General features: G+C 52.1%; 1 protein-coding gene across 1 annotated transcript; it reads right to left on the bottom strand.

The window, feature by feature from the left end:
- Window positions 1-6,570: 6,570 nt before the first annotated feature.
- LOC101778397 (GPI-anchored CFEM domain protein A-like) lies at window positions 6,571-7,275 on the bottom strand. Its single transcript, XM_012845240.1, has one exon. It carries the CDS (start codon window positions 7,273-7,275, stop codon window positions 6,571-6,573), a length of 705 nt encoding a protein of 234 aa, XP_012700694.1.
- Window positions 7,276-24,108: the final 16,833 nt, after the last annotated feature.

Here is a 24,108-nt window from a genome sequence, read left to right as displayed (position 1 = left end):
GTCAGTTGTGAACCGCGTACCACAACATATATATATATATATATATATATATATATATATATATATGTGTGTGTGTGTGTGTGTGTGTGTGTGTGTGTGTGTGTGTGTGTGTATGTATGTATATATATGTATGTATGTATGTATGTACGTATGTACGTTATGTATATATATGTATATATGTATGAAAGGAATCACTTTGGGCATGTTTGGATCCTATGAATTGGAATGTGCTATATATCTTGAACTTCTAATGAACTCAAGAAAACAATGAACTCCTTTGCGAAAAAATATGAAACCACACAACAAACAAATGGGGTCTACTAGTTTGGTTATACAAATTGGTAAATCAATGATAGGACCTAAATAATTACAAAATCTATATGAAAAATGGTTCCACCGTGTCTTCAACATTAGAATTCACAGGTGCTACATAGCCATCATAAATGTAATTGTCGGTGGTGTCATCTTCTTCATCCTCTACCAGTTCCATAGCTGTTGGTTCAAGTACGGAATTAGCATGTGCTTTTTTAATAACAGAAGCTTCAATAATAACACCTTCAATGCCTTACCTAGTCCAATGTGTCAATTCTTCTTGTGTGCGTGAATCTATCATGTCTAGCACTCCGACGTCCAGTGAGTCAACAACAATTTCTCCCTCGTTATCTTCCTGTGCTGATTCTGGCATGGAAAACACATTTCTAGGCTTCATTCTTATAACAGTCGACCAGTCTGGTTTCTTGTAATCTTTGACATAAAAATCCTTCTCAGCTTGTGTCCGCAAGATGAAAGGATCATTTAGATATCGCTTTCGACTTGCATCAATGTCTATAATCTTATACTTATAATCCCATAATGGTCCCTTTTAAATCCTCTACCTTTGCTCTTACTAGCAGGAGGCACATCATACCAGTCACATTCAAACAGGACGACTTCCTTTTGTGCTGGATAATCTAGTGCGTAAATCTTTTTAACAATGCCATACCAGTCGATGTCGCTAGCACTACCATCACCTTTGACAACAACACCACTATTTTGTGTACTCAGATTGTTCTCTATTTGAGCAGTTTGGAACATATATCCATTGATGAAGCATCTATTGAAAACACGTGCACGATGGTCTGGTCCTTGAGATAATGCATGTATCGCATCACTTGTCCTTCCTTCTGCATGGAGTTTGTTGATCTACAAGCAGTGTAGAAAAATTCTAATTGTCAAATGAATTAAATGCATCAACTAGCACACATGTGCATTCCAAAGCATACTCAAGATATTTTAGTTTAGCTCACCGTACGCTCGAACCAGCCTACAAATTAATCCCTGTGATGTTGCTCAACATGTTTGGGCGACTGTTTCTTGAGTAGGTCCATATGCTCACTACAGTGAAAATAAAAGGAATCATATGCTTACTACTTAGTTAGAAAAAATCCTATGTATGCATACTGCTCAGATATGTAAATTAAATTTAACACTTACTTCACCCATGGCATTGCCTCATCACAATTTGTTAATATCTAGTGCCTCATTTGCTGTATAGGAAGTGGCTCCATGGTAAATCCTTTCTTAGTATAATCAATGTTGCCAAATATACTTATACCAGATGGTGGTTCATTTACAGCAGCACTTTCGTGTCGCTCTGGATGGTTAATCTTGGTGTCAACATCATCCAAGAAGCGAGAGCAAAAAGTTATGCACTCCTCTAAGATATATCCCTCAGCTATTGAACCTTCAGGATATGCTTTGTTCCGCACATAGCCTTTAAGCGTACGCAGATACCTCTCAATTGGGTACATCCATCTATAGTATACAGGTCCTCCTTGTTTAGCCTCATCAGCAAGATGAACTAGCAAATGCATCATAATATCAAAGAAAGCTGGAGGGAAAACCATCTCAAGATGACAAAGAGTTTCTCTAATAGAAATGCTCAATCTGTCCAACTCTTCAGTACTCAACTCCTTTGAACATATTGCATTGAAGAACCTACTAAGCTTAGTCAATGGGATAACAACCTCGTCTAGCAGCATGTTCCGTACTGCAATGGGTAATAGTTTTTGGAATATAACATGACAGTCATGAGTTTTGTGTCCAGAAAGCTTGCACCTCATCACGTCCACGCATCTCTTGATATTAGAGGCGTAAGCATCAGGCATATTCACACCTTGCAGAAATTTGCATCAATATGACTTGTCATCATCACCCAAATAGTACAATGCTGGAGGCAAAGTGTACTTGTCATTCTTCACCAAAGGATGTTGATCCTTCCTCATGCCCAATTGTTCCATGTCAAGCCAAGCCTCCTCGCTGTCCTTTGATTTAACTGCCATGTCAAGCAAAGTTCCCAAAATGCTCTCACAAATGTTTTTTTTCTATGTGCATCACATCCAAATTATGCCTTACAAGAAAATTTTTCTAGTAAGGCAGTTCAAAGAAAATACTCTTCTTCCTCCAATTGTGCCATCTAGTTTCTTCCTCACAGTGCTTCCTCTTCTTTGACGTGCTCCCAAATGTCACTTGCTTAAAGCTTTCATACTGTTACAACACCTGTTCACCAGTAAGAGGAACTGGAGCCTCCCTGGTTTCCACCTGGTTGTTGAAGCTAATCTTGTTGTGGCGTCACTTGTTGTTGAAGCTAATCTTGTTGTGGCGTCACTTGTGGTTCATTGGCAAAAAGCGGCGATTACCCATGTAGCAGTGCTTGGACCCAAATTTCAACCATAAATAGTTAGTATCCTTAATGCAGTATTGTCATTGTCAGGAATCATAGGTCAAGACTACGGCAAGTAAATTTGGTTTCTGTGCGCGTAAGGTTATACTGGTTCGGGCAGGAATAGCCCTACGTCCAGTGTGGGAGGCTGCTCGTGTTACTCGTGCGGAGTTTGTAATAGGGGTTACAAACGGGCGAGAGAGGGAAGCTAGCCCCAAGTCTCTGTGGGTGTGTACTGATGCTCGAGAGGAAGAGTTGCGAGTCGGGGAATGTTCGGTTCGCCCGAGAGCCCTCCCTTTCTTGGGCCCCCTGGTCTTCCTTTTATAGCATAAGGAGGACACAAGAGTTACAATCGAGCCGGGGTGTCAATGAAAGTAAAAAGATAAGGCCTGGGTGATAAAGTATAGGGAGACGGGCCGAGCCACCGGGATTGCCATTGGTTCTCATCGATGACCCAGTGATCGACCACTGTAGCCGAGCATGCGAGACGTGCGTGACGACCAACCACTGTAGCTGTACGGGTTGATGATGATGACTGGCCGCTGTAACCGTGCACGTCGCGGATGACGGGCGACCACTGTTGCCACGCGTGCTGACCGGGAGGCGCAGCTAGCACGCCCCTGACGCCAGGCCGAGCTGGAAACCGGGCGGCACACACTGTAACATGGGTGAGAGTACTCTATGACGAATGCCACAGGGGAGGGTTAGGATGGTGCAGCTGTAGCCCTGTGCAGTCATGGCAGCAGTGCGCCACCTGAAAACTCCTACGGGTCACATCGAGGAAAATGGGCACCTCTCTGTGTGTCAGGGCCGTGCCCTGGTCAAGCGCGCCCTATCGGTGGCATTTATGGCGACATCGGTGGGGGCCCACAAGATCTGTGTCCTCGTCTATGCACATCCTAGGGCGAGGTGAACCTCTGTCCTGTGGGTCCGGATGCGTCCGACCCCTTGCGCCTGGGGTCGGGCGAGGCGGAGCCTTGCGATGAGGGGTTGGGCGCGTCTGACCCCTTGCGTCTAGGGTCCGGTGAGGCGGAGACTTGCCGCGAGGGGTTGGGCGCGTCCGACCCTGTGACCCGGGGATCGGACCAAGTCGGCGGAGGTCACTGTTGCTGGATGTGGGCCCGAGCCCTTATGACTGTCGTTTAAGGAATATTAGGGGGTCGTTAATATTTCCCCCCAACAGTAGCCCCCGAGCCTTTGGTAGAGCAAAAATGCTCCTCCAGAGGCTGTATTCGTCGTTCGTCAAGGATTTTTTTTTGTCCTGCAACCTGCATTTGATCAGGAAGGAAAAGTTTCGCTCGTTCGGTCTGGTCGGGGACTTTTTTGGGTAGGCAGGGTGTTCCGAGGATAGCTCGGCTCGGGAAGATTCCCTTTCGTTCCGACGACCACTCCTGCCCGAAAACTTCAAATTGTGACCACACGTGTGGTCGTTGGTTGCGATGCCAGCCCCCGAGCCCCCACGCATTGAAGGAGACCGATTGAGAGGTTGGATCGACTTTTGATCGTTACCCCTCAAGCGTCCGTTTGTTGGGACAGAGGGGGTGAGCCGTGCCACGTTATCCTCATTGGACAAACCATGGTGCTCGTTGAGCTGCGAACGGGTAAGTTCGAGTGGAGTCTCAGTCCCCGTTCGGGGGGGGGGGGGGCTCGGGCCAAGCTGGTGGCGTACTCCAGATTCCAGATGGCCAGTTCATATAGTTCCCGAGTCCGTTCAATTGGATCCGGGGGCTCGTTGCCTTTCTTCAGGGGAAAACTATGAACTTAACGCCAGTCCGGACTCGAACGTGAGGTCGGGATGCCCTTGGCTTTCGCTTGCCTGGGTGGTGGCCGCTAGCGGACCCGTCCCTTCTCACCCCTTGCTCGGGTGTGTTCTAGGGCGACTGTCGAACCCCTGGACCGTAATGGGCCGTAGGAGCATTTTCAGCTCCGTGTCCCTTTTTGGGCCGTAGGAGCCTTCGAGCCCCTGGACTTGTTGGTGGTCCCCAGGCTGCACGCGGAGGAAGCCATGCGCGTGCACCCTCTGGGAGGTGAAGTGATGGAAAACACCAGGCTCGCGAAATGAGGAGGGGGGACGTTCGCTGCAGTAGGAAGAGATCGTGCGCACAGTTTTCGAAAAAGGCGGAGGTGATGGATGTACCTGGTGTTGCAATAACTGCGATCGGATTGCCCTTTCGCTTCCCGCTCGCCCCCTATAAGACGAGGGAGCCTGCCTTGCTGGTTCCACCCCGAACTCGTCCTCCAGCCTTTCTCGCTTTCTTGCGCACCTTTCACCTCCCTTTGCTCCAGCGCAGTAGCCTTCTCCTTCCCGCCGTCGAGCCTTCCCTTCCCTTGGCGATGGAGTCCTGGATGCGCTCGAACTTCAGCACCGCGTGCGCTACCGACCTCGTGAAGAAGGGCCTCCTCTGCGAGAGGACTGCCAAGAACGAGTGGCGGTACCCCGGGAGGGAGGATGCACCGCAGCCGGATGACGGATACGTTGTCTCGTTGGCGCACTTCCACGAGAGGGGGTTTGCGACTCCGCCGAGCCACTTCTTCCGTGGGCTGCTGCATTACTACGGGCTCAAGCTGCAGCACCTCAACCCCAATGGGATCCAGCACATCGCGGCGTTCGTCACGCTGTGCGAGGGGTACCTGGGGATTGAGCCCAAGTTCTCGCTCTGGAAATACTTCTTCACGGTCACCCTGCATCACAAGACTGAGAAGAGGGGGATCTAGGTGCGGACGGTTTTGGTGCCGATGGGGTGCACTGGCATCCACCTCCGCTAGAACCGCGCTAGGGAGTATATGGCGATGAAGACCGTGCCATCCCACAAGGGGTGGCACCAGCAGTGGTTCTATGTGAAGAACTGCTCCGAGTCCCCCTTGCCGGAGTTCACCGGCCGCGTCATCATGGAGGCACCGGAGCACTGGATGTACGGTCCGGTCGAGAAGGAGAAGAAGAACATCAACGGTCTTCTCCAAGCCATCAATCGCTTGAAGGAGGAGGGTCTAACCAGGGCCGGAGTTATCAGGGCGTACCACGCTTGGAGGGTGGCACCACTGATGCTCCGAGCCCGCGCGCTCGGCGATATGGTTCTCGGCGTGGCGACTGACGGCACCGTCCTTGCGACGGGTGTGCTCGCCGACGCCGAGATCCAGCCGCGCATCCGGGAGGTGCTGGATGACAGGGATGTTGTTTACCCGGTGCTGGATCACCCTCCGATGTGCCCGGACGAAGGCCACATTCCGCTGGTGAGAAATTTGCGCTTTCATTGTTCTTTCCGGCATTTCTTGGTTTGCTATTCTGATGCGGAGTCTTTGAATGTGCATGGCTTTTTGAACCAGGTCGTAGCCTCATGCCCACCAGTGCTAGAGGACGCAGCACGGCGGCAGCAGAACCGCCTCCTCGCCGAAAAGCAGAAGAGGAGGAAGGACAAGGAGACGGCGAGGAGGAGGAAGAGGGCCGCGAAGGAGTTTCAAAGGTGATGGAGGGGGGCGGTCGTGACGGACGATGATGACGATGATGACGATGAGGATGATCAAGACGAGACCGAGGAGGAGGAGGAGGAGGGTTATGTCCCGGCCCTCGTGCCGGGTGCGCTCGTCATCCGGGACCAGCTCCCTCAACCGGCCGTGGGGGATAGGTCCAACGGACTGCCCACCCAGGGCCCAACTCCACGGGGCTCAGAGGCCGTGCCCCAAGGGTCAGCGAGAGGCGCGCCTCAGGGATCGACGGGACCGACCCCCGACTCTCTACCTGCGTCACACGAGCAGAGGGGTAGCGGCAAGCGGCCGCTATCGGATGTCCCGGGGTCGGCGTCGAGCTCGGAGGCGAAGCACGCCCGCTGCCCTCGTACTGCGGTAAGGTAAGTGGAAATTTTTCGCATACCTTATTCTTTTCTTAGCGTCGGGCTATTTTTGATGAAGTTGTCATCGTCTCGCAGTGCTGCTCCGCGAAACTTCGTCCTGCCGCTAGCGCCGAAGAAGGCGCTCCGGGCATCGGCCGCCTCCACGGGGCCAACCATGACCCCGCCAGGAGCGAGCGGCGGTGTCGTCGGTGGGGCCACGGTGCCCCCTGCGGAGGCCGCCTCCACGACAGTGATTGAAGAAAGGGTGCCGTAGTCGGGCACGGAGCAGGGGCCGACCCCTGTCCCGCCTTCTGCCCCCGCAGCCAACCCCGCGGGGCCAGATGCTGCCCCTGGGGTTCCTCCATCCAACGAGGAGATAAACCTTGACGACGAGGCGGAGGAGGAGCCGGTGAGGGAGGCACCAGTGTCCGAGGCGTCGGTCGCAGAGGTGGCGACGACGACAGAGACAGCGGCGGTGGTGGAGACGGTGGCGCCTGCCCCAGCGGCGATGACGGAGATGGCGGCGGTGGCGGAGACGGTGGCGTCTGCCTCGGTGGCAACGACATAAACGGTAGCGGTGGCGGAGATGGTGGCGCCTGCCCCAGCAGCGATGATGGAGACGGCGGCATCGGGGCTGGTCGGAGAGTCCTCCCGTGCCCTCGTCCCGCTTAGTCGTGACCCTAGCGCGTGGGGAGGGCCGACCGTGCGCTGGATGTCCTGCGAGGACCCGCAGAGGCCACGCTTCATGCTGGACGATGTCGAGGAGTGGAGAAGATGGCAGGTCGTGCAGGGCAGACTCGAAGACATCCGTGCTGCCCTGTCTTCCGTGATGGGGAAGTTGGATGGTGTTGTTGTTCCCGCCGGTCAGGTACGGTGTTCTCTTTGGTGGTTATTTTTCTTTCATTTCTCCATTCTTGAGCGTGAATCGTTCTGCAGGCCCTCCAGGAATGCAGCCGGAGGAAGTCCGAGTTCCTCCGACGCGAGCGGGAGGTCTTGGAGCGCTTCACCATGGAGATGCAGTGGACTGGGGAGCTGACCGGGCAGTTCACCGCCGCCCAACAGAATGCCGCGGACCTGCGAGCGTGGGAGAAGGAGGCACGGGAAGGCGCGCGGAGGGCGGAGGACAAGCTCCGGGCCACTGCTGAGAAAGCCCATCGTGATGCCGAGGAGCTTGCATGGTTGAGGAAGGAGCATGAGGCCCTTCAGAAAACTGTCGAGCGCATCTGGCACGAGCGACACACAGCTCGGCAGGAGCGCAACCTCGAGGCGGTCCAGAAGGCTGAGGCCGAGAAGGTGGTGGCCGACCTTGGGGCGGAGGTCGGTCGGCTCCAGTCGTAGGTGGAGGAGCTTCAGACCGCTGTGTCCCAAGGGCTCGACCGGGAACATCTGCTGAGAGCCCAATCTGAGGGTAAGGCTTTCATTGTCCTCTTGCTTGCAGCGTTGCGCTGGTTTCTGACTTGGCGGCCTTTTTTGGACAGGACTTGAGGGAAGCTGCCAATGTGGAACACGTCGAGAATGCCAACCTGTGGGACGCTGTTCGCATCATCTGCGAGGACCTTAGTGTAGTCCAAGAGGAGGGGACGAGCACGCTGGCGGCTCGTGTCCTCGGGGCGTACCGGTGGGCCCGTGAAATTGCTCGGGAGGCGCTCCACATCGGTGTGAGCGGGCCTTCGGCATCTTCGGCTCTCACTACTCCAACATCAACTTCGACGCGATGAGCGGGGGGTACGCCTCCGGCTACTCCGAGGCTGAGCTGGACGAGATTGATGCGTCGGTGCTCAATCCAGCGGAGGCCTTGGCCTGGCTCCTGGAGGATGAGGCCATCCCGCCAGAGGATCCGGGGACGAGTTACCTGTATCGGGCCAAGTTGCCCAAAAATATGTAAATAAGTTAAGTAATTTCGAACTTGCTCTTGCGATGGCCACAGAGGCCTTTCTATTTGTGTAATTTTTCGAAAAAGTTTCCGATCCTCTTTCTTTTTTTTGGGTTTGGAAAGTTCAGAGTGCGGGTCGAACGCGTCAGGAAGCGCCGATGAGCGAACGCACCGTAGCCGCTGGGGCATGGGTTTCTCGCAGTCCGATCGGTCTTAACCAAGCGTCGTTCGCGCACTCCTCTCTTTTCGCTCCCAAACGTTTAGGAAGAGGGTCGGTTTGGAAAAAATGGTGTTTTGAGAGGACGCCGAGTGTCTTGGGCCGGAGCCCTTGACAGCCCCCAAGGGACATGCGACCCTGGGGCAGAGCCAGGGTCGGATATCCCTAAGCTTGGGATGAAACTTTAGCGAAGGCAACTCAAAACAGCCCCTTTTTCACAAACTAAAGGATGATGGAAGTATGTATGTACAAACTTGGAAATAATAACTAAGGGTAGAAATGTCTTAGCTGTTCGATGTTCCAAGAGTTGGTGAAGACCTGCCCATTGGGGGTCACTAGCTTGTATGTGCCCGGCCGTAGTACTTGCGCAATGACGAAAAGACCTTCCCATGGTGGGGTCAGCTTGTGCCAACCTCTGTTTTCTTGGACGAGGCGAAGCACTAGGTCGCCAACGTTGAAGGCCCAACCCCGTACCTTACGGCTGTGATACCATGGCAAAGCTTGCTGGTACCTGGCTGAGTGCAGCAAGGCCCCGTCTCGCGCTTCCTTGAGCTGGTCTTGCACATCCGAGAGGGATGCTTGGTTCCCTCGTTTGTCGTACGCTCTGAACCTCGGCGACCCATACTTTAGGTCGGTGGGGAGGATTGCCTCGGACCCATAGACCACGAAGAACGCGGTGAAGCCGGTTGCCCTGCTGGGGGTTGTCCTCAGGCTCCATAGGACTACGGGGAGCTCCGCAACCCATCGGCTGCCAAACTTGTTGAGGCGGTTGAAGATCCATGGCTTGAGACCCTGGAGTATCATGCCATTGGCCCGCTCAACCTGTCCGTTTGTGCGGGGATGTGCTATGGCCGACCAGTCCACTCGGATGTGGTGATCATCGTAGAACTTGAGGAATTTCTTCCTGCTGAACTGCGTGCCATTGTCCATGATGATGGAGTTGGGGACTCTGAAGCGATGGATGATGTTGGTGAATAATTGCACCGCCTGCTTGGACTTGATCTGCGCGATGGGTCGAGCCTCGATCCACTTTGAGAACTTGTCGACGGTGATGAGCAGGTGGGTGAAGCCCCCGGGTGCGTTCTTGAATGGCCCGACGAGATCCAGACCCCAAACCGCGAAAGGCCATGTGATGGGGATGGTCTGGAGTGCCTGGGCGGGCAGATGAGTTTGTTGTGCGAAGAATTGGCACCCTTCGCAGGTGTGCACCATGCGGGTGGCGTCGGCGACCGCCGTCGGCCAGTAGAAGCCTTGTCGGAAGGCGTTCCCGACGAGGGTTCTTGGAGCGGCGTGGTGGCCGCAGGCTCCGGCGTGGATGTCCTGGAAGTAACGCCTTTCCTTGCTCGATCGGGATGTAGCGTTGCAGGATGCCGGTATGGCTCCACCTGTAGAGCTCCTGTCGATGATGACGAAGGTTTTGGCACGGTGGGCGATCCTTCGCGCCTCTATCTTGTCCGCCGGGAGCAGCTCGCGGATGAGGTAATCGAGGTACAAAGCTCTCCAGTCAGGCGGGGGGTCAGCCCCTCTATTGGATCTGTGTTGATCTCCATAACCTCGGGGTCGGAAGGGTCAGCTCCCGAGTCCGGGATAGGTGGCGCGTTGCCGACCTCTCCCGACTCCTCGTAGCAGATCGAGGACTTATACTGGTCACTGATAAAGGCACCGTCGGGGACTGGCTTCCAGCTAGACGCTGCCTTTGCTAGCTCGTCAGCTGCCTCGTTGAAGCATCTCGCGATGTGGTTGAGTTCCTGACCGTTGAACTTGTCCTCAAGCCGGTGGACATCGTTGCAATACGCCGCCATCTTGGGATCGTGGCAGCTCCACTCCTTCATGACTTGCTCGACGACTAGCTGAGAGTCGCCTCGAATGTCCAGCCAATGGATGCCCAGCTCGATGGCGATGCGAAGCCCATTGAGGAGAGCCTCGTACTCGGCGACGTTGTTAGACGCGGGAAAATGGAGACGGATCATGTACCTCATACGTACACCGAGGGGGGAGACGAAAACTAGGCCCGCTCCGGCGTGAGCTTTCATCAGTGACTCGTCGAAGTACATCGTCCAGTACTCCTGCTTCTTTGGTGCTGATGGCATCTGGATCTCTATCCATTCCGTGACAAAGTCGGCGAGTACCTGGGACTTGATGGCTGTCCGAGGGGCGTAGGTGATGCCCTGGTCCATAAGCTCGAGCGCCCACTTCGCAATCCGCCCTGTGGCGTCCTGATTCCGGATCACTTTGCCAAGGGGGAACGATGACACAACCATCACCAGGTGGGAGGTGAAGTAGTGGCGCAGTTTCCTCTTCGTGATGAGGACTGCGTATATGAGCTTTTGGATTTGGGGGTAGCGGGCCTTGGAGTTGGACAAGACCTCGCTGACGAAGTACACCGGGCGCTGCACCCTGAGGGCGTGTCCCTCCTCCTCTCGCTCCACTACCAGAGCGGTGCTGACTACCTGGGTGGTTGCCGCAATGTAGAGCAGGAGTGGCTCCTCGTTGGTCGGTGGGACCAGGATTGGGGCCTTCGTCAAGATTTGCTTGAACTGATCAAGCGCCTCCTGGGCCTCGGCGGTCCACATGAAGCGGTCGGTCTTCTTCAGGAGTCGGTAGAGAGGGAGTCCTCATTCGCCGAGGCGTGAGATGAAGCACTCAGGGCCGCAAGGCATCCTGTGACATGTTGCACTCCCTTCAGATTTTGGATCGGCCCCATATCGGTGATGGCCGATATCTTCTCTGGGTTGGCTTCGATGCCACGCACGGAGACGATGAAGCCGAGCAGCATGCCCCTCTGGACCCCAAAAACGTATTTTTCTGGGTTGAGTTTGATGCGCTTGTCTCTTAGCCTTCTGAAGGCCAGCTCAAGATCGGGGATGAGCTGATCACCTTTCTTGGACTTGACCACGATGTCATCCACGTAGGCCTCAACGGTTCGCCCGATGAGGTCCCCAAAACACTTGAGCATACACCGCTGGTATGTAGCCCCTGCATTTTTGAGGCCGAATGGCATCGTGACGTAGCAGTAGGGCCCGAAAGGGGTGATGAAAGTGGTCGCGAGCTGGTTGGACTCTTTCATCGCGATTTGGTGGTAACCGGAATATGCATCGAGGAAGCTAAGGATTTCGCACCCTGCGGTTGAGTCGACTATTTGATCTATGCGTGGCAAAGGAAACGGATCCTTTGGGCACTCTTTGTTGAGACCCGTATAGTCAACACACATTCTCCATTTCCCATTCTTCTTTCGTACAAGAACAGGATTGGCTAACCACTCGGGGTGGTACACTTCCTTGATGAACCCGGCCGCCAAAAGCTTCTGGAGCTCCTCACCGATGGCCTTGTGCCTCTCCTTGTCGAAGTGGCGCAAGCCTTGTCTCACCAGTTTGGAGCCGGCCTTGATGTTCAAGGAGTGCTCAGCAACTTCGCTCGGGATGCCCGGCATGTCCGAGGGTTTTCACGCAAAAATGTCGCTGTTTACGCGGAGGAAGTCGACGAGCGCGCTTTCCTATTTGGGGGATAGGGTAGCGCCTATCCGCACCGTCCTGCCGTCAGAGTAGTTGGGGTCGAGGGGGACCTCCTTCACGCCTTCCGTGGCTTCGAAGGAAGTGGAGGACTGCTTGGAATTGGGCAGATCCTCGGCGCCCTCCGCAAGCCGGACCACGTGGTCCTCCGAGCAAGTGATGGCCGAGGCGTACTCGCAGCACTCAACATCACACTCGTACGCCTTCTGGAAAGACGTGCCGACGGTGATGACCCCATTGGGCCCCAGCAGCTTGAGCTTGAGGTAGGTGTAGTTGGGGATGGCCATGAACTTGGCGTAGCATGGCCATCCCAAGATGGCATGGTAGGTCCCACAGAAGCCTACCACCTCGAAAGTGAGGGTCTCCTTCCTGAAGTTGGAAGGAGTCTTGAAAGTGACGGGCAGGTCGATCTGCATGAGAGGCATTGTCCGTTTCCCCGGCATGATGCCGTGGAATGGCGCCTTGTTGGGACGGAGATGGGATCGGTCGATCCCCATGGCGTCGAGGGTCTCGGCGTAGAGGATGTTGATGCCGCTGCCTCCATCCATGAGCACCTTGCTGAGGCGCTTCGTGTCGACGATGGGGTCGACGACGAGGGGGTAGCGCCTCGGCTGCGGGACACACTTCGAGTGGTCAGACTGGTCAAAGGTTATGGTGGACCTTGACTAGTTGAGGAAGGCCGGGGTAGCGGGTTCGGCCGCGTAAACCTCGCGACATTCCAGCTTTCGGCGGCGCTTGGAGTCATAGGCCACTAGCCCGCTGAAGATCATGAAGTAGCTGTCCACGTTGGGGAAACCGTCTTCATTCTCTCCGATGTCCTTCTTCTCTTCTTCGGGCTTCCGTCTCTAGTCACCCTTCACCAGATTTCCCACAAAGTACCTCTTCATGAGGTTGCAGTCCTTGTAGGCATGCTTGGCGGGGAACTCATGGTTCGGGCATGGTCCCTCAAGCAACTTGTCGAAGAAGCCGGGGGTGCCATCGGGAGGCGGCTGTCCCCGTTTGCGTTCGGCAACAGCCACGAGGGGATCCTCATGCTGTTGCTTGTTCTTCTTCTTCTGCTGGCGGTTGGAGCTGCCCTTGTCGGCGTCCTCCTCCCACTTCGCCTTGCCTTTGGAACGATCAAAGATCGCCCCGACGGCCTCTTCGCCTGAGGCGAAGCTGGTGGCGATGTTGAGGAGCTCCTTGGTGGTCTGTGGGCCTCTGCGTCCCAACTCATGGACTAGGGGCCTGCAGGAGGTTCCCGCCAAGAAGGCTCCGATGACGTCGGCGTCGGTGATGTTGGAGAGCTTGGTGCGCTTCCTGGAGAAGCACCGGATGTAGTCTCGGAGGGACTCGTCTGACCCCTGGCGGCAGCTCCGAAGGTCCCAGGAGTTTCCGAGGCGCATGTACGTGCCCTGGAAGTTCCCTACAAAGATTTCCTTTAGGTTATTCCAGTTCCAGATCCGACCTGACAGAATGTGTTCCAGCCAGGCTCGCGCTGAGTCAGCTAAGAACAGAGGGAGGTTGCGGATGATGAACAGGTCATCATCCGCCCCACCGGCCTGACAAGCAAGCCGGTAGTCACTGAGACAAAGCCCGGGGTTTGTCTCCTCGGAGTACTTGGCCACGTTGGTGGGCTGCTTGAAACGTGCCGGGAACGGCGCGTTCAGGATGCGCGCGGAGAAGGCCCTGGGCCCCGCTGGGTCGGGGCTTGGGCTCCGATCTTCTTAGCTATTGTAGTGCCCACCACGGTGTACGTAGTAGCCGTGGTCCGCTCCATCCTCCCTGTCCGCGCGGGAGTGCCTCCGTGCGTCCAGGGTGTCACGGGCATCACGGACGAGACCAACGCGCCGGTGGACGGATGGGGCTCCGCCACCTGCAGGCGGTAGTGTCCGTCGTGCGGGCGCGGCCCGGTTCCCCCCGGGGGAGGCTGGTGGACAGACTTCCCACACCTTTCGGGGGGCGCGGTGGGCGCTGCCCTGCTGGCAGCGATGTTCTGGCTGGCGCGTGCGAAGAGTTGAGGACGATCCTCATCTTCGCAGATGCGCCGGTGGATGTCGCGTGCTCGTTGACGTGCCCCGCCTTCATTGCGGGGGTGCTCGGCCTCCTGATCGGGCACCGCGCGTGCGTCTGGCAGCCAAGGCTGCTCCGGGACCCTGGCGAGGACTCCAACTGTTGCTGGGGCGCGTGGTGGGGGAGTGCGCTGCCTCCCTTCGCCACCATCGTCATTGGACCCTGCGGAGTGCACGTCGGCCATGAAGCACTCGCGCGAGGGGTGGTGGCTCCCGTTGTCGGAACCAGCGTCGGAGGCCATTTCCATGCTGCCTACGAGCTCGTTGTTCGCGGGCGGCACGATCATGGATTGTGCCAGGAGAGGACCGTAAGTTGTCGCGGTGCTGCGTAGGCCAAAGGGCCTCTCCTCCGAAGGAGGCCCCGTGGTGCGCGCCCGGCCGCCTACCACCATTCTAGCGGCGGAGCCGGAGGTGACGGGGTGAGCGGGCACGATGAGGAGAGGAATCAGCTCGATTCCCTCTCCCGTGGTGAGGAAGTCCAGGCTCCCGAAGCGGATGTGGGAGCTGGGAGCAAAGTCGATGTCGTGGTTGGCCATCCGAAGCCGGTGATGATCGTCGTATGCGCAAAGGTCCCCTACCTGTCGTGCCGACTGTCGATGTTAGGAATCACGGGTCAATACTACGGCAAGTAGATTTGTTTTCTATGCGCGTAAGGCTCGGATGGTCACACGAGAGGACACAGGGTTTATACTGGTTCGGGCAAGAATAGCCCTACGTCCAGTGTGGGAGGCTACTCGTGTTCCTCATGCGGAGTTTGTAGTAGGGGTTACAAATGGGCGAGAGAGGGAAGCTGGCCCTAAGTCTTTGTGGGTGTGTACTGATGCTCGAGAGGAAGAGTTGCGAGTCGGGGAATTTTCGGTTCGCTCGACAGCCCTCCCTTTCTTGGGTCCCCTGGTCCTCCTTTTATAGCGTAAGGAGGACATAGGAGTTACAATCGAGCCGGGGTGTCAAGGAAAGTAAAAAAGATAAGGCCTGGGTGATAAAGTACAGGGAGACGGGCAGAGCCACCGGGATTGCCATTGGGTCTCATCGATGACCCAGCGATCAGCCACTGTAGCCGAGCATGCGAGACGTGCGTGGCGACCGACCACTGTAGCTGTACGGGTTGATGATGATGACTGGCCTCCGTAACCATGCACGTCGCGGATGACGGGCGACCACTGTTGCCACGCGTGCTGACCGGGAGGTGCAGCTGGCACGCCCCTGACGCCAGGCCGAGCGGGAAACCGGGCAACACACACTGCAACATGGGCGAGAGTACTCTATGACGAATGCCACAGGGGAGGGTTAGGACGGTGTAGCTATAGCCCTGTGCAGTCATGGCAGCAGTGTGCCGCCCGAAAACTCCGGCGGGTCACATCGAGGAAAACGGGCGCCTCTCCGTGTGTCAGGGTCGTGTCCTGGTCAACCACGCCCCATCGGTGGCATTTATTGCAAGATCGGTAGGGGCCCACAAGATCTGCGTCCTCATTTGCGCACATCCTAGGGCGAGGCGAACCTCTGTCCTATGGGTCCGGATGCGTCCGACCCCTTGCGCCCGGGGTCGGGCGAGGCGGAGACCTGTCGCGAGGGGTCGGGCGTGTCCGACCTTGTGACCCGGGGGTCGGGCCAAGTCGGCAGAGGTCACGGTTGCTGGAGGTGGGCTTGGGCCCTTATGACCATCGTTTAAGGAATATAAGGGGGTCGTTAATATTTCCCCCCAACAAGTATGGACATGCAAACTTAACTTTGGTGCTCCAACCAAATAGCATGCCATATGCTAGAAAATCATTAATTGTCCATAGCAGAATAACACGCATATTGAAATTCTTCTTTACCTTTGCATCTCATGTCTCAACACCTTTTTCCCAAAGATCATTTAGCTCATCAATTAATGGCTGCAAGTAAACATCAATGTTATTTCCTGGAGACTTGGCCCTGGTATCAACATTGACATCATCTAGAATGGTTGTTTGAAACATAACCAAGGAGATAAATTGTATGGTATTAGGATCACAGGCCATGTACTGTATGTCACGTTCAACATCCCAAATGGATTAAAGGCATTGGATGCAAGACCCATCCTTAGATTACGAGGATCCAAGGCAAAATCCTTATATGTTTCATCCACGCGCTGCCATGCCTTAGAGTTAGCAGGGTGATGCATTTTTCCATCTTGGACCAGTCCCTCCTTATGCCAACGCATATATTCAGATGTGGTCGCTCTCATGTATAACCTTTGCATATGAGGAGTGACCGGAAAGTACCTGAAGATGTTTTTTTGAACATGCTTTTTGGGAGTGACATTACTACTCGCCGCCTCATCACTTGAATCAGCTAGTTTCCATCTTGACTCACTACATCCTGGACATTTATCCATGTCAGCATATTTCTTCCTAAATAAAACACAATGACTTTGTTGATGCATGCATGTGTCTTTTGGTAGTCCAAGCCAAGATCATGAACTACCTTTTGCACTTTTTCCAAAGTGTCAAGAACACAATGACTTTGTTGACGCCAAAAATCGGACGACGACTCCGACTCCTGTGTCGGACACACGACTCGGGAGAATCTGCTTAGCTCCTATTCGGGTTATCGCCCTGGTGCGGTTCACGCGACGTGCTAGTCAATCTGACCTATTGATTGACAAGGAAGAAAAGATATCAAATTCCAAAGGTTCGATCAGCTGAAGTTCCGATCTATTCCAAAAGATGTATCAGCGAATTAGCCGATTTAGTGTAAAGATGACCGACTATGAAATAGCCGATAACCACGTGGCAGTTGTAAAAGAAACTACTAGAGTAACCTAAACAACGCTACAGGGACAACACTAGGAACAGATCTAATCAGCTATATGATAATAAACAAAATATTGATATAGCTGACAGTTCGTGCCTCAAGCTGGATAACTGGTGATAAAAACTAAAATAACAGGTAAAACCTATAATTCTAGTAAATATCAATAACTAATGAATAAATCTAAATGAAACAATAGCGATGCACCCGAAGTTAAAGCTTAGATATTACTCGATACGCGGAACTTACAAATTGGCTAGAGGTTGTGTTGATGCAGCCCTGCCAACATGCACGAACTCGTGAAAAGAGAAGGATTTGGCGAAGTCGCCGACTTGAAAGTAAAGTTGCGTGAAAAAGTAGATTTGTATTGATGACTGTTGGCTTGTTTTACAAGCCTTACGAGGCACCTATTTATACCCTGTTACAACTGATTTCCTAACTGACTACGATTTTATCCCTAATTCAAAATAACAAATATTTACATACGGATACAACTCGCATCGGAGTCGAACACTAATCAATCTTCTATGGGCCATCTCTATCTTCATCTTGTTACCACCTTGGCCCATTTAAGCCCATGTCAGCCGAGCTGCTCTGGCTTCCGATCGGCCAGTCTCCATTGACTTCATCGGCTAATCGACCGAAACACTATAGCCTTATCGACAGATTTCCCTAGCCACAACCTCCTGTTTAACTGCATCGGCCAATTTCTTCTTTTCTTGACGCCGACCCTAATACGTGTCAAAATCCGGTGTCAACACATGCCTCCCAATTTCGGAGTGAAACTTATTTTTTGCTCCGAAATTTTCTCAACTCAGATTCCTTCCCCCAGAAAAGATGCAACAATAAATGCGGCAAAAACCCTTTTTGCTCATGAAATCTTCTCCTTGATGATTGCATTTTTTTAATAGAGCGCCCGCGGGCAACCGCTCTTTTCGAAATTGGTGCGGACAGCGGAGTAAAAATTCCATTTTTACCCCTTTCTCGAGCGATCCTCCAGATACTCATCTCTTCCACTGCTTCTTCTTCCCCGGGTGAAATGAGTTTCCTTTCCGGTGAATCATCTCCCGACGCACTCCGGCGCCTCCACTTTTTCTAGTGCACTCCTGTGACTTTCTCCCGTTCTTCGTCAACCGCACCAGTCTTCTATGTCCCAATGGTGATTCCTATAGCCACCATGGCCTTCGTCCTAAAGGTAAATCTTCTAAACCCCCCGTTTTCTTTTACCTTTTCACGATTCCTAGATCTGTTCTTAGTCTTTCTTTGCATTTCCTTAGGAACTCAAGCAGAGAATTACCATTCCCATGGCCGACACCCTCAAACTCATCGAACTTGGCCCTATGGGAGATCCTGACCCAACCGATCTGATTAGCCTGGAGACTCATAGGATTCCATTTAAACAATCAACCATGGATTTGGACAATTGGACGAACACCTTCAGGTCTTGGCCGAATGAAACTCCCGGCTGGAGAGAGTGGTTTTTTAGGATGTCGAATTCCAAGAGAGTCTTCTGGGATGAGCAAAAAATCGGCCACTGCATAAATCTGTCCTTATCTCATATGGAAAGGAATGACTCTCTACTCATCGCGGCATCTTATTTCTGGTCCGACACCCTCAATGCATTTCTTTTCGGCCACGGACCAATGACTCCAACCTTGGCCGATGTTCTGATGCTGACTGGCCTCGATACCTCCTCCGCCGATACACCTTTCAACCTTTTAATCAAACCCACCCACTGGTTAGAAATGAAAGCCATCCACGGATAGAAAGGCTTCATCGAGAAGAACATGAAGACCAGACCCATCACGGAAAAGGAACACACAACCTTCTTGATGATGTGGCTAGAAAAAAAATATCTTTTATGTGGAAAATTGGCTGGTCCTACCTCCAATACGCAAGCTTTGGCCGAAGCACTAGCAAGAGGCGCCGTTGTCCCTCTGGGAAAACACTTGCCAGGGTCAGTGTACCATATGTTGCATCAAGTCAATGTGAAGCTATCATCTGGGGAACCCATCAGGAAAACTAGTGGTCCCCAGTGGTTTATTAGCCTTTGACTCAATTTATACATGAGCAAAATCTTCAAAGAGCGGATCAAGACCAAGACCTTCCCCAATGTCGAATTAGAGACTGACCCATCAGCGAGGCACCGCTGCACCTCCTTCGGCGAAGCTGTATCTTCTTTCCCAGGTGGCAAGTTTGCTCCCTCAAGAATAGCCAAGCACTTCAGATGTTTTTATAACGGCTTTAGAGAAGAAATGACAAATTGGTATCCATACTAGAGAGAAAGTCCAACTTTTGAGAACCCTGGCAGCTTTGACTCGAATACTAATACCTTCGAACATACGAATTCTGATTAAACCTGGAATTCTGCTAGCGAACTTCTTTTCTGGGAAGGACTCCCCAACATACAAATTGTACAACCCATCGGTGGCAACCAAACAATTCAGCCTGGGGCAAATGCTAATCAGAGTCCACTTCGTTGGCCGAGTGAAATTTTGAGAACCACTTTCAAGGGGATTTCAATACAATAGATTATGCAATCTAACACTGGACTCCAACACCATTGATCTGAGCACTTGGCTGGTAGTACCCTTCTCTACTCAGCAATTCAAATTATGGTGGGTCGAGTGGAAACAACACCTTTTCTGCACAACCCCTACGGTGTACTGCAATCTGCTGGACCCTGCTCATGCCAATCCAGACGCAGAGGTAATAGTACTTTTTCTGTCGGCTTTTACTTTCATGCTGCAAAGTCCCCTCATTTTTATCCTTTTCCTCTGTGCAGGTTGATAGCCAAGTGCCTCCAACGCCCAATCAAAGCAGCAGATTGATAGAAACCCATCATCTGTACACGCCGTACCCCCTCATCGGCTACCACGCCCCATTAATGGAAGATATAGCCACCGGCTGACTGAAGGACAAGCTCAAAATGTCCACCACAAAGAAAACAAGTCACAGGGTACGAGCTCGTACCGAATCAGCGAGAACTCAAACAGCCGACCAATCGGCGGCAACATCGGCCGAGCCTTTAGCCGCACCAATCCAAGTAGATGTCCTACCAACAATTCAGGATATTGATCCCCTGGGGGCATCAAAAGCTGGGTCGGTGGTCGCATCTCTCCTGGTGGAGGTCATACTGGTAATCTTACTGCTGGAGCTTTTTCATATGTATCACCAATGCTAAATTCGTCCCTTTTTAACAGGTCGCACAACTCACTCCGGAGCAGACTGTTCCTCAATCAGTCGATCGCCGAGCTGAAACCATGCCACCAGTAGATCTTCAAATTGAGGTAAAGAACATGCTCTTCACTTAGTTTTTTTTTCAACTAAAATCGGTTGATTCTTGGCACAGGACGCTCCAGACACATCGGTCGTCCCCTTTAAGCAACCATCGGCTAGGCGATTTCCAGAGGTAGGAAAACCAAGACCCACATTTAGATCTAATATTCTTTTTATACTTACAAATGCTTCCCTTTCCCTTCTCCAGGAGGCTGGCCCAAGCACCGTACTGGCTATTACCAGAGAGCCGATTATTGTTGAATCTTCTCCCTCTGATGAACTACCGCCACCGATTCCTGAGACGAGAGCAGCAATTCTGCCAACCCAGGCAGAAGAGATTCGTTTTAAAGAGGTTAGGGCCTTCTATCTCTACTAGCCGATTTCTTGCTTCTGTTGGCTAAAATGTTTTTTCTCTTCCCTACAGGAACTGGACACGCCAAACAATAGCCTCTTCTCTTTTGCAGTTGTGGTCTCCGATGATGAGGAAGTCGCATCACACCAGATAACCTTAGGCTCAATACCAGAAGAGATCCGTGCTAAGCTCCAAAACATGCAAGCCCTTCTCCAGGAAAACGTCGGCCGATTGGTGGAGGATGCCGAACCGATACGACGAATATTCAACAAGATCAAAGGCCAAGTCCCAGAAGATGCAAAAGAGGCTCTTGCACCCACAGCATACATTGAGAACATGCAGGTTCCAGTGTTTAGAGCCTTGCGACACATGGCCGATCATACTAAACTAGAGAAGGCGTGTCAAGAAGAAGAATCTTACAAGCATCGTGCGCAAGAGGTACACCGGCGGATTTGCATCCTCGAGACGTCCCGTTCGAGCATCATCAGTGCAATAGACTGGCTCAAATAGCATAGAGCAGAACTTCCCAAAGAAATGGAATAGGTCGTAAAATCCATCACCATTGAAGAAAAGAAGCTTGAAGACCTCCCGACTGTCATCGCCAATTTGAAACAAGAAAGGCAGACCCTCGCTCATGAGGCCATCTGTCTCCATCGTAACATGCCAAAAATCCATGGGTCGGCCGATGACGATCGACAAGTATTGGATGCGGCCGACCAGGTTCGCCTGCGAGCAATCGAGGCCATAAACAACCTCCTCGGATAGTTGTACTGAACTTAAACGGCCTTTGAATATCTTGTATAACATTGACACTTTTGACGTCTCTATCTTGAATGCGAAACTGAACAGCTTTTCTCACAGCCTTTTGACTCAACGGTCACTTGCTTTAAATGCCCTCCTTTTACTAATGGTTGCCCGTTGTCATCTTGTTCTATAAATACGAGCCCTTCGCATCCCCTCCTAAGGCACTCGCACAGCATCCATTAATCTCGTTCCTTATAGGCACTCCCAAGTCTTTGATGAAGCGACCAAAATGGCTTCCTCCTCTTCCGTCAATCAGGTACGAGTTAACTCTCTCCCCCTTCGACTGATTCTCTCTGTCAATTGGTCATTTATTACTTTCACAGCCAAACCGGCTCAGCCCCGGCCTTGAACGAGCCATTGAAATTATGCACTCCGATAAACCACTAACCCAAGCCGACAAAGATCTGATCCAAACTCATCATGAGGAACTCAGGGATCACCTTCCTGCGCACATCAAGAGGATTATAGACGACATCGAGGCCAAAGCTTCTAGAAGGCCAATTCAGCAACTAGTCGAAAGGAACCACCAACTGCCTCATCAAGTTGCCCTCAAAGATGACATGTTGGAAGTGGAGGAGAAGAACGCCTATCTTTTGATCAAATTAGATCGGCTTCAGAAAGAGATTGACACGAATAAAGCCCAACTGAAATGCTGTTGAATCATTGTAACTTATGAGTGTGTTGGTACTTTTTATTCTAAGGGCGACTTGTACCATGTCGGCCATATACCCAGTTGATGTACCGAATAATGATCGGTTTATTCATATGAATCCTTTCTTGCCTCCTTCACCCTTAAGGCGATGCCCTTCGCATCATCTATATGAACACAAATCAGTAGGCGTCAGCCGTGAGAGCCCGATATGCCACATTATCAGCTAGGCGTCCACCCATATATTGGGTAGTATCTTTTCAAATATCTTCCATTTAGAGCCCTTGTAAATTCCTTTCCTTCGAAAGTCTCCAGTATGTACGCGTTGCCTGGAGCACATTGGCTAATTCGGTACGGCCCTTCCGAAGTAGGCGACCATTGTCCATATTTGGGATCTTAAGATCCTATCGGTAGGACCAACTTCCAGACTAAATCCCCTTGGGAAAATTGCTTGACCTTGTCCTTCTTGCCATACCATCTAGCGACTCTTTTCTTATTTTCCTCAATACTAATCAAGGCCCTTAGTCGCTAACTTGCCAAATCCTCCAACTCTCCCTTCATGAGAGTGGAATAGTCATCGGCCGACAACTGATCTTGAAGCGACATACGCCTAGACCCAATCTTCAACTCCCAAGGCAATACTGCTTCATGCCCATATACTAACTGGTAAGGGGACACCTTGATGGCACCGTGGCAAGCCATCTATAGGCCCACAAGGACTCACTCAGCGTCGTATGCCACCATTTTGGTTGTTCTTCGATCTTCCTCTTAATTAGCTTAATAACCCCTTTGTTGGATGATTCGGCCTGACCATTGGCCTGAGCGTAATACGGAGAAGAATTTAACAACTTAATCCCCATACTGGCAATGAACTCCTCGAACTCCCTTGAGGTAAACATTTACCCCTATCAGTTGTAATAGTCTGAGGATTACCAAACCGATAAATAATGTGCTCCTTCACAAACTCAATCATGTTGGCCGACATCACAACTTTCAAAGGAACCGTCTCAACCCACTTGGTGAAATAGTCAGTAGCCACCAATATGAACTTATGCCCTCTGCTCAATGGCGGATAGATCTAACCGATAAGATCAATTCCCCAGCCTCTAAACGTACATGGCTTTATTATAGGGTTCATAGCTGAAGCCGGTGCTCGTTGCACGTTGTCGAATTTCTAACAATCCTGACAACCTTTATAATATTTAAAACAATCTTCAAGTATTGTCGCCCAGTAATACCCATTGTTTCTAATCATCCATTTCATCATGAAGGCCGATTGATGGGCCCTACATACACCTTCATGAATTTAACCCATCAAAGTTTTCGCTTCCTCTATGCCGAGGCATTTGAGTAATACTCCATCAATCGTCTGATAAAACAAATCGTCTTCAAGTAATACATATTTTGTAGCCTGGAAGCGTATCCGCTGATCAACTTTCTTGGACGGATCCTTCAGATAGTCGGCGATTTCTTTCCTCCAGTCATCGGTCGCAAGCTCTAAAGCGAAAGTGCCTTGAATCGGCCAGTAACCAAAAGCGTGTTGGGCAAGTCTATTGGCTTCCTCATTGTAATCTCTGGGGATATGTTCGATGACTACAGTCTTGAATTCATTGAGTAACTGGAGGCATTCCTCATAATAAACCCTCAAGATATCATCTTTGCACTCACATTTTCCAGTCGACTGATCTACGATAAGCATGGAATCCCCAAATATCTCCACCGCATCAGCCTTGACCTCCCTCAATAGTTGGATGCCCTTTAAGACAGTCCGATACTCTGCTTGATTATTAGTGGTGGAAGCCTCAACCGACAGAGAGAAATCATAACTTGCCCCCCGAGGCGATATGAGGATGCTGCCGATTCCTGATCCAACCCCACATGAAGATCCGTCAAAGTATAAAGTCCACGGAGCTGGCTCGACGCCAGTAATCTCTAGTCCACAGTGCTAGGCTATGAAGTCGGCCATTACTTGACCCTTGATGGCCTTAGCCGATTTGTACCTCAAATCGAATTCCGAGAGGGCCAGAATCCGTTTTCCAATCCTTCCCTTCAAGATCAGCAATGATAACAT

The sequence above is a fragment of the Setaria italica genome, chromosome IV (assembly GCF_000263155.2).
Source record: "Setaria italica strain Yugu1 chromosome IV, Setaria_italica_v2.0, whole genome shotgun sequence".
In the NCBI taxonomy this organism is placed as follows: domain Eukaryota; kingdom Viridiplantae; phylum Streptophyta; class Magnoliopsida; order Poales; family Poaceae; genus Setaria; species Setaria italica.
Note: the sequence above shows the minus strand (reverse complement) of the source record. Positions and strands in the feature narration are given on the sequence as shown.